This window comes from Trichomycterus rosablanca, chromosome 14, assembly GCF_030014385.1.
Source record: "Trichomycterus rosablanca isolate fTriRos1 chromosome 14, fTriRos1.hap1, whole genome shotgun sequence".
Lineage (NCBI taxonomy): Eukaryota > Metazoa > Chordata > Actinopteri > Siluriformes > Trichomycteridae > Trichomycterus > Trichomycterus rosablanca.
The window spans coordinates 8,659,314-8,670,384 of NC_086001.1; the positions used below are offsets into that span (position 1 = coordinate 8,659,314).

The window sequence follows — 11,071 nt, forward strand, 5'->3', positions numbered from 1 at the left end:
GCCAGTCAGAACATCACACAGCTGCAGAGTGGATATGCACATGCTGGAAACTGGATATTTTTAATCAGAAGAAACTGAATCTTTTAGAGGAGGCTTTGTTGTCGCATGGAACTTAAAGGCTTTGATCAAGAGTCCTGCAGCTGGATCAGTATTCTTCTATTCTAGCATCATTAAGGTAATATAGAGTTACACTAAGGTCAGGACTGAAGGTTTGGATGGTTAGGAAGAATTGATGGTGTTTAGAGAACTATAAATGAAAGCCACAATTTAAAAGGTACGTGTACTTTTCTACAAAACTAAAAAGTACTGAAGAACTAAAAGAAGATAGACCAGAAATCTTTTAATACTTATTTTGCACTACCAAGAAAAGCCGATGAAACAATCCGAAAGTGCGCACCTCAACCATCCCTGGCCTCCCTTCATAAATCAGACACCTAATTTACAGCTGGACACTTTAGATTTTTCTGACCTATGGGATGAAGAAGATCTGGATTTGGACATTGCTGATGATGAGTCTTCTCAACACAATTTACATTCCAGTCAAAACCTAAAATACCATTTTGATACAACAGTAACTCCACCAGCTCCTCCATTGGCTCCCCCTCTTCCTCAAGCCAATCCGGTTCCCCTGGATGTAGGTCGCCGAACACTGAGGCTACACTGGAAGGAGTTGGCGAGTTTGCAACCCCTGCCTAGGGTCAGTCGCTTTGGGCAGCAGTCGATTTGGGCTTCTTTGGAACCAGTAAATCTGGACACCAACAGGCTTGAGTATCTGTTTGAGAGCAAGAGCGGCAGCAGCAAGGCTTTCTCAGCTAGGATGGGTGGCACACGGGTGAGCAATCATTACACAGAGTACAGTCATTAATTACAATTAGTTTTCAACCTAAAATATAGTTTTACAATAAATGCTCATAAATTGTGCTTGTTTACAAGCCGCCCACTCCCTGACAGTTTGTCTTGTTGTTGACTAATGAAATCCATCTTCTTAGAAATGCTTCTTTATTCATTTTCAGCTTATGCATCTCTTCAAATCACCTTCTAGTTTATATTACCAAGTCTCTTTTTAGGAAAAGAAGACTCAAGGTTTGTGCCTTTTTATAGGTTAGGGTACCTATACAACCTACATCTCCAATCTTATGTGTTTAATAAAGACAGATGTAGTTTATGTCATTAGTTAAGACTTAGATACAATAAAGGTATCTATTATTATGATGAATAAAAGTCAGATCATATTTTATGAGTAATTATTGCAGAACGTTTGGTTCATGTAAACTAGAACAGGTAGACCACCAACTAATCTAGCTCTAAAGCCAAAGGTTCCTCTTTATCAGGAACCAACCATCAGGTACCATTGCTAAAACTGAAACCTTAAGACTAGTAATAAAGGAGAAAAAAATTCGGGTACTATTTGAATATGAATATTATGTTGTAATATAAAAGCCACTAATTGGATTACCACTGCTGACTAGTAAACAGAACGTAGGATTAAAATACCCTATAACTGAAATCTTAATCTGTGCATTTATTTGTGTGTGGCAGAATCAACCATGTGTGTCAGTGTTGGGTGTAAAGCGCAGTAATATCATCACCATAGCCCTGAGCAGCCTTCCTCCTCCTCACCTGCTTCCTCCAGCCATCTACAACATGGACTCCAGTGTACTAGACCGGGAGGATTTACAGGTACATTTCTAATGCCCTAATAACAGATCAACTATGTAATGTTTCACCAAGTTATAAATCCTTATTTTCTTGTGGGATGAATATTTCTGATTGACTAGTTTATAAGGTACACCTACAATACACTTGAGCTTTGCAGGTATACAATTACTGACTGTAGTGATAAGTCAAAATAAATTCCCATAGGATCCTCACTGACCAGATGATGATTGGGTGGTGGACGTTTTTTTTTTTTTCGGCCGGTGGTGGACCATTCTTAGCACTGCAGTTACACTAACATAATAATGACATGAGGATTCATTCGACTAATCAAAATCCCATATTTTACCTTTAAACACATAATAAACAAGGAAAATCAATCAAAAACGTACATTAAAAACATACACTATATGGCCAAGAGTATGTGTATGCCTCTGCTAAAAATGAGTGTAGGTGATTCAGCCACAGATATTACTAAAAGATGTATACACCAACAAGGCATAACATTATGACCACTGATAGGTGAAGTGAATAACACTGATTATCTCTTCATCACGGCACCTGTCAGTAGGTGGGACATTGAAGGCTCATTGATGCACGTGGGGAGCGAAGGCCGGCCCGTGTGGTTTGATCCAACAGACGAGCTACTGTAGCTCAGATTGCTGAAGGTGTTAATGCTGGTTCTGATAAAAAGGTATCAGAATACACAGTGCATTGAAGTTTGTTGCATATAGGGTAGCAAAAGGGGGGCCAACACAATATTAGGAAGGTGGTCATAATGTTATGCCTAATCTGTGTATAATTAATAATTTTAAATAAATGAAATGTTTTTAACAGTGTGGCAATAATTTATCAAAGACATTTTTCTGTTCTAGGCATTGATGTGTTCCTGAGGTCCATCAAGCCATATTTTGTTAAACTTAGTGGAGGCCCAAGGTTTTGGAACGACATGTCTAAAACGCTCATGGTCAGAAGTCCACATACTTTTAGCCATATAGTGTAAATACCCCATACAAATGTATGTACATGTATCACTTCAATCGAAATATCAATAACCTTACATAACATAGATGTTAATTACATTTACATGCAGAGGCTGCAGTCCCTGGTCCCGTCTGAGGAAGAGCTGAATTTGATTAAGGAGGCAAGTGCTCAGGCACCACGTTTACCTCTGGCTCCCGCTGAGCAATGCCTTCTTATCCTGGGAAACGTCACTAACCTGAGCTCAAGGCTCCAACTCTGGTCCTTTGCACTGGACTACGATACACTGGAGAAGGTGAGTTTTCTACTGGTAGATGCAAAGTAGGCTGCAGAGGTCAGACAACATAATTAAACCCAAAATGTGTATGTAAGCATTAAAGGCTGGCAGTCCTCAGATATGACAACTGCTACAATTCCAGAAATAAATAATGGGGTGACATACAGGAGGATGTCTTTTGACCCTGTTGTACCCTTCCTTTGAGATTTGACTAAACACCATGTTATGTTTACATTGTACCTATCAGTGACTTAACAGACATGCCCCCAAGAGTCCTGCCTTCCTAAAATGCGAGCATGGTGGCCTCCTGTATTAAAAGACCAAATTTTGAACCATTGACTTCTACCAGTTCATTTTCTTATATATCCTAATACAGTATAGCTGTTTCAGATCCCCTGTTGTAATTTCTCTCCCACTTGTAGTTGGCAGCCACTTCTTTTCACCAGTCATCGGCAATCTGCCATATGTAAAGTATGTGGAGTGGCCGCTATGCCCCCTGTCAATCATCCACCACTCATATAGGCCTCAGGGCAGCAGAGGTCACAGTCTAGCAGTGTCTGTGAGGAGAAACCACATCAGCCTTACCTTCCTCATGACCAACCAGTTGTGCCAGTCAGCCACCCACCCAGTTCAGTTTATTAATTGCTTAAGTTTCCCTTTTCCACAAGTCTAGACATCTAAATGCTTCTTTATTTAAATGTTCTTCTAAACAGGAAATTGCAGAGCCACTGTATCATCTGAAGCTTGCAATGGAACAGATGGCAACCAATCAGACGTTTCGCTGTATACTTGCTACTGTGCTTGCCATTGGGAATTTCCTAAATGGATGCAAGGTGTGATTATTTTGGCATTTTTAAATACGTTAAATGTCTTTTTTTTTACTCATGGTATCAATTTTACATAAATATGTTAGAAAAATGATTTGAAGATTTTACTTCTAGTCAGGGATGAGCTATTCAAAATAATGAAGTATTATATTAAAATACACATAGAATGTAATACAGCAGTCTTTTTTTACCATCACTTTATCCTGGTCAGGAAAGTGGTGGATCTGATTTATAAGGCTAAAGGCAGGAAGCACCCTGGACAGGATGAGTAGAATAGAACAGAACGCCTTTATTTGTCATTTATACATATACACGTGTACAATACAATGACATTCTTTTTCCGCTGTCCCAGCTCGGTAAAAAGCTGGGGTCAGAGCGCAGGCTTAGCCATTGTACTGCGCCCCGGAAGCCGAGAGGGTTGAGGGTCTTGCTCAAGGGCCCAACAGCATCTGCATTGCAGAGCTGGGATTCGAACTCTCAACTTTTCGATTGATAACCCAAAGCTCTACACACTAGGCTACCACTGCCTCCAGAGATGGTTGTCAATCCAACTCTCTGCACAGGTCTTTTTGCGCTCTTTTAAAGTGAGCATTGGGTTCGTACTTGGCTCCAAGACCACGACCCTTCTTGCCCATATGTCCAATTTGGCCAAATGCCCAACTCTATGAAGTTTCAAGGTTGTGCCAAGCTTTTTTATTTTAAAATCCTTAAGGTCACTGTGGTCCTGGGAGTTGTTTTATATATAGCCTTGCCATAATTTAATCGCTGAGGGCACCAGACAGTTTCTTGGACTTCATGGCTTGGTTTTTGTCTTTTTCCCCTATAGACCAAGATGCCTTTTTAATCTAAGTTGAATTAATTTAAATTGCAACAGTGGTATTCTAGTAGAGTTAGTCACATCTGAAAGATAATTAAAGCAAACAGGCTGACCACAATTGCTGACCACAAAGAACCTTGTGGTAACTCATGCTAATCTTTAGTGAATGAGGCAGTTTATTAGACCTCTTGTATCAAACATTACCAGTATTTGTAATACACTCTTGCTTGCTAATGTGTACATAGTTTCTTAAGGAGGGGGAAATGCAAGAACACTGCTCTATTTAAAACACATTTTTGGGGCATCCAGGTGCAGCAGGATAATCTGCTTGGGTTAGAACCTCGGCTTTGCTACCGGTCAGCTGGGCACCCTCTAGCAGGCACAATTGGTTGATGCCTGCAGCAGACAATATTGGCTCCCAGTCTGCTGGGTGGGAAACACCGTACTAAGGGAGTACAAATATTTGGGTGTGGCTCTCTGTACGTGAAGCCGAGTGTATTACAAATCCACAAGCAAATCCACCAAACTATGGCAGAATAAGAGGGGGTTGGTGGACTGTGCACACATTGGAGGGAGTGAATATACACCCTCCTTGGACGCTATCGGGGTCCCCAGCAGTGGATTGGCAACACTAAACTTGGAGAAAAAGCATAAAATGCATAAAAACCCACATTTTAATCTGTATAACATTCAAGTTACATGTTACTATGACATTCTTGTGTAATTTGCAGGCTAAAGGATTTGAACTGAGTTACCTGGGAAAGCTCTCACAGGTGAGGGACACGCACAGCCGACAGCCTCTGTTGCACCACGTCTGCGTATTACTACTTCAGCTATACCCACAATCCTCAGATCTGTACTCTGACATTACAGCTGTCACACGGGCCAGTAAGGTAGGGTGTGTAAACATCCCTGCATATGTGCATATCAGGTTAATACACCTAATAACTATCCATAATAAAATTAATTAGCACACTTTGCTTCGTCAGTGTGACTACTTGCAGGTTCAGGCTGATCTCTCGGCTCTGGAGGCTCTTTGTAAAGCATCCTGGAAGAAGCTGCGTCAGATAACGAAGGATGATGAGAGGAAGGGAGCTGGACGAGTACAAGGGGAGAAGCGTGGGGCCAGTGAGGCATGCTTCTACAAGAAACTACCACAGTTCCTGAAGGAGTGTGGCGAAAGGCTGACGGTACTCAGAGCAGTCCATCGGAGGGTCATTAACAGGTGAACATAACTTATTCAAAGTGACTTACAGTACTGTGACAGCATGCTGTCTAAGCATTTGATGGTTAAGGGACTTGCTCAAGGGCCCAACAGTGACAAACTTGCAATGATGGGACTTGTACCTTACCTGCCAGGCTGCAACTCCTCTTTTAGTCTACATCAGGTTTTTTTTTTTTACGTTTTTTTTTTAAGTGACCCACATTATGTCCATGATTTTTCACACGACCCAGACAATACAAGCAATGCATCTGTACAATCTGGTCCCACTGTTGTTTACAAGATGTAACATAAAGCCTCCACAAGGGAGCGTTTGCATACAAGTTTATTTAAATATTATTATTTTTCTCTGCAACCAATTTTTTTCGGCTCCCAACCCACCAAAGTGTCGCGATCCAGGAAAAAACCCTGGTCTACATGGCCACTCTATGGTCAAAAATATGTGGACACCTGACAATGAGCTTACAGGACAACAATATAACAACTATTTATATATTTTTCCCCTCTTTTTTCCCCAATTTTTATCCCCCAGTCTAGTCGTGTCCAATTACCCTGAATGCGTCCTTTATACTGATTCGACCCTTCACCGCTGACTGAGGACGCCTCTCAACTGACATACGCCCCCTCTGGTACGCACAGTCAGTACAGACTGCATTTTTCACCTGCACGAGTCGAGTTCATACACTTGACGGGCACTGTGTACGGAGGGACACACCCCCATCAGCATTATTCCTCAGCCCTGTGCAGGCGCCATCAGTCAGCCAGCAGGGGCCGCAGTCGCACCAGTTATGAGGAGAAATCCAACTTTCTTACCCTCTAACCCTGAACAACAGCCAATCCTTGTTCATTCAGCCGCCCAGCCTAGTCGGAAAGGCAGAGCTGAGATTTGATACGATGTATTCGAAACCCCAACTCTGGTGAGTTAGCGTACTTTACCGCTGCACCACCTGAGTGGAAACAACTATGTCTTAATAAGCCTTGTTTTGTGAACAAATGAACAGTCATGTTGGAACAGGAACGGCCTTTCCCAAACTGATGCTACAAAGTTAGAAGCATGTTATTTATTTTACTAAATTGATTGTATACACATGTTGATAATGAGTGTGGCTGAAACACCTGAACTCGGTAACTAAGAGTGGTGCTTTTACCCATATAGCATTACGGATTCCATTCCTTTTAATGATCACATGGTTTCAGCACTCATTAGCGATACTCAAACTGTTAGTTCAATTGTAATTTTGATATCACTGAACAAGACCTTACTCAGGCTCTTCATCTTATAGGTTTCACTCATTCCTTCTTTACCTGGGCTATTCACGGTCCATGGTGAGGGAAATGAGTGCGGATGCATTCTGCAAAATCGTCAACGACTTTGCTCTAGAGTACAGAGCGACCCGCAATGCCATCCTTCAGCAGAAAGAAAGGGACCAGGAACGGGAGAAAGAGAGAGGAAAAGAGGAAGGGAAAGGAAAAGGTGGCTCTACTTCCAAAACTAAAGAAAAGGCTCAACAAAGCCCTTCTCAGGTAAGAAGGCGTTAATGAGAACTTAAACCATGTCCACTCACTCCACTCTATTAGACACTCCTACCTAGTTGGTCCACCTTGTAGATGTAAAGTCAGAGACGATCGCTCATCTATTGCTGCTGTTTGAGTTGGTCATCTTCTAGACCTTCATCAGTGGTCACAGGACGCTGCCCACAGGGTGCTGTTGGCTGGATATTTTTTTTGGTTGGTGGACTATTCTCAGTCCAGCAGTGACAGTGATGTGTTTAAAAACTCCATCAGCGCTGCTGGTATGAGACACACACTAACACACCACCACCATGTCATTGTCACTGCAGTGCTGAGAATGATCCACCACCCAAATAATATCTACTCTGTAGTGGTCCTCTGGGGGTCCTGACCATTGAAGAACAGCATGAAAGTGGGCTAACAAAGCATGCAGAGAAACAGATGGACTACACTCAGTAATTGTAGAACTACAAAGTGCTTCTATATGGTAAGTGGAGCTGATAAAATGGACAGTGAGTGTAGAAAAAAATCTGCCATGACCTATTCGTCCCATATAGGCTAATATACTAGGCCATTGGGGTACCTGTTTGGCCATGCAATGAACAGGCACAGTTAGCCTCCATGACGATGCCTGTGGCTTTTTACATGTCAGAGGAGGCATCTGCGAGCCTGCAATCGTTCCTAGCCAGCAAGGGTGTCATGGAGCCATCAGAGGTTGCCAGTGCCCAGGGGAATTAAATATAAACAAACTGGGGAGGGTGGAAAGCAGTCTGGCATTGATAATTTAATAGAATGTAGTGTCAGGGCTTTAACACTCATTTAGAACCATTAATGATAAATGGCAGAGATAAATTAGACTGATGACATCACATCTGTAGCTCGCACAGGGAGAAATTAGCTCTCAAGAATCAATGTGATGGCAGAAAACAGCAGTAGGGAAAATGACTGTTTTTATCTCTGCAGGACAGTGTGGAGCAGTCGATGCTGGAAGAAGTTTTGAAGACTCCTGAGTCATCCTTTCGCTTCGACACCAGTCTGCCACGTCACCGCAGCAAGACGCCAAACCTCAGAGGTATACCACCTACACACACACACAGTGCATTACTTATTTGTAAGTATTCAAACCTATCTGTAAAAGTAGCAGTAATTCTTAATGTATTTTTTATTTTCAGGTTCTATTTCACAAAGACTGAAGTGGTAAAGAGAAATGCTTGGGTTTTTCAAATATGTCATTTTTAACCTGTTAAAATGTGTAAAGCTGTAGCTCCCATTCACAGATACACTCACACACTGCAATAATGTCAATGTGATTATAAACATGAAATTACTTTGTTTTTTCAACTTGTAAATAAAAATAAAGTATTCTTCCTTTTTAAAAATGTTTCCTGTCTCTGTTTTATCAAAACTTTGGCCATCCAGCAAAGCTCCCCTCCACCCACCTTTCACATCCGTAGCTAGTCATGTCTGTGTAGTGGCCTGGCCAGCCAGTGGGCAAGCATAACAGGATTGTCAATTAGAAAAATGTAATCATTGCTGGGTTTGATTTAACAGGGGTGATTGGTAGGATTGCTTTTGTTTTGTTAATTGACACTTATTGATTAGTGAAGTCCGGGTCCTTTCTGTGTGGAGTTTGCATGTTCTCTCCGTGTCTGCGTGGATTTACTATGGGTGCTCTGGTTTCCTCCTACAGTCCAAAGACGTGCAAGTGAGGTGAATTAGAGATACTAAATTGTCCAGGACTGTGTTTGATATAACCTTGTGAACTGATGAACCTTGTGTAATGAGTTACTACCGTTTCTGCCATGAATGTAACCAAAAGTGTTGCTACCTTTTAGAACCTGCACATTAAAATAACAATAGAACCTTGGGTACTTTGACAAGAAATTACATTACATTACATTTTGGTTATGGCGGCACGGTGGCTAAGTGGGTAGCACTGTCGCCTCACATTAAGAAGGTCCTGGGTTTGATCCCAAGGTGGGGCGGTCTGGGTCCTTTCTGTGTGGAGTTTGCATGTTCACCCCGTGTCTGCTTGGGTTTCCTCCCACAGTCCAAAGACATGCGAGTGAGGTGAATTGGAGACACTAAATTGTTCAGGACTGTGTTCAAAATAACCTTGTGAACTGATGAACCTTGTGTAATGAGTAACTACCGTTCCTGTCATGAATGTAACCACAAGTGTAAAACATGATGTTAAAATCCTAATAAGCAACCAAACCTCTTGGCACACTATCCTCAATTAACACAAAATTAATATGGACCCCTGGGGTTCCATGATATGGGGTCCGCAATTTTTATTTTTAAAACCTTAGTGAATGTTGAAATTAACCAGTACAAACATGATATATGAAACTAGACTTGTTAATGCTTGAGTGTGAAGTTATCTGCCATTAGCAAACTGCCAAACAGAAAGAATCGACTGTGTATTGACAGACAGACTTATTTATTTCATTAACACAGGTTAACTGTTTTGATATAAAAACATTGTAGCTTGCTGTGCTAAAATGTAATTAGCTATTCTGTTTGTTAATTATGAATTAAAATAAACAGTTAGTTGTTATGGTTATATTATTAATAATTCTATTTGACTGGTCACTTACATTATAGCGATTTAACATTAATGCACACCAAATTAAAAAAAAGGTTGTAAATAAAAAGTTCACTAGCATTTACGTACATTAAAACTGTGCTAACATCCCTCTCTTGTGGAGAAACTTTCACCTACTAAAAAAGACTGAGAGGGCCTAAAGCCAGATACATGAGGTGCTTCATATCAATGTCTTTGACATTAAAATAATTATTTTTTAATAAACCTATGGGTGTATGCAAGGACGGATTAAGGATAGTCTGGGCCCCTGGGCAAAGAGCATGGCTAGGGGCCCCAAAAGCATGGCTAGGGGCCCCAAAATCATGGCTAGGGGCCCCCAAGAGGCCCTGGGGTCAAAGTCCCTAATAGTCAGAGGATCCTTAAAATGGAGGGCCCTCAGAAATAAAAATATATTGTATCATAAATGTTGATAGGCATCGCAAAATGTTTTGGGCCAGGGCCCCCCCGGGGCCCCCTGACCTCAAGGGCCCCTGGGCGCTGGCCCCACTGGCCCAGTCAGTAATCCAGCCATGGGTGTATGTGGATTTTCCACATTTCTTTTAAGAGCTAGATTAGCATTTTTTCCCTTTTTCTTTGCACATGAAGCTTTAAAAAGAGAACCACTGCTAGAATTAACTCAATTTGTGTGTGTGTGTGTGTGTGTGGTGTGTGTGTGTGTGTGTGTGTGTGTGTGTTATTGTTATTGTCATTGTAAATTCTGTAAATTTTTAAATTTTGATATTTTGTAAATTCTAGTTTTTCTTCTTTAAATATTGTTTATAACACTTAAGAGTATGGCACCTTAATTTTGTTATACCTGGTATAATAAATGCTTTTATTTTTGCTATTCTTTTTAATAGTTTTTATACTTAGATCACGACAGAAATGTGAAGTCCTAGATCCTAAAACTTGTAAAGTTTTCAGTTTCCTGATTGCATGTAAATCTGTCCTGTTTCTGTCTAATTTTAAGAAATTGTTCTATATTTGTTGTTCTCTCTCATAATTTAGCTAATTTTTAATGAACTGTCTTATGCTGCTCTCTTTGTTTTTATCTTAATTATTCTTGATGTTGATGTACTATTTTGATTTTGTACTATGATTTGATTTGTATGGTGTATGTACGTATTTGTTTTGATTATTTGTCTTATGTAAAGCGTCTTTGAGTATCTTGAAAAGCGCTATATAAATAAAA

General features: G+C 40.8%; 1 protein-coding gene across 1 annotated transcript; it reads left to right on the plus strand.

Moving 5' to 3' along the window:
- The first annotated feature begins 373 nt into the window (after positions 1–373).
- si:ch211-63p21.2 (FH1/FH2 domain-containing protein 1) lies at positions 374–8,574 on the plus strand. The gene is made up of 9 exons (XM_063009194.1): positions 374–832; positions 1,540–1,680; positions 2,750–2,932; positions 3,628–3,747; positions 5,290–5,451; positions 5,548–5,783; positions 7,064–7,304; positions 8,256–8,364; positions 8,465–8,574. Exons 1-9 carry the CDS (start codon positions 374–376, stop codon positions 8,491–8,493), a joined length of 1,680 nt encoding a protein of 559 aa, XP_062865264.1. The 3' UTR covers positions 8,494–8,574.
- Positions 8,575–11,071: the final 2,497 nt, after the last annotated feature.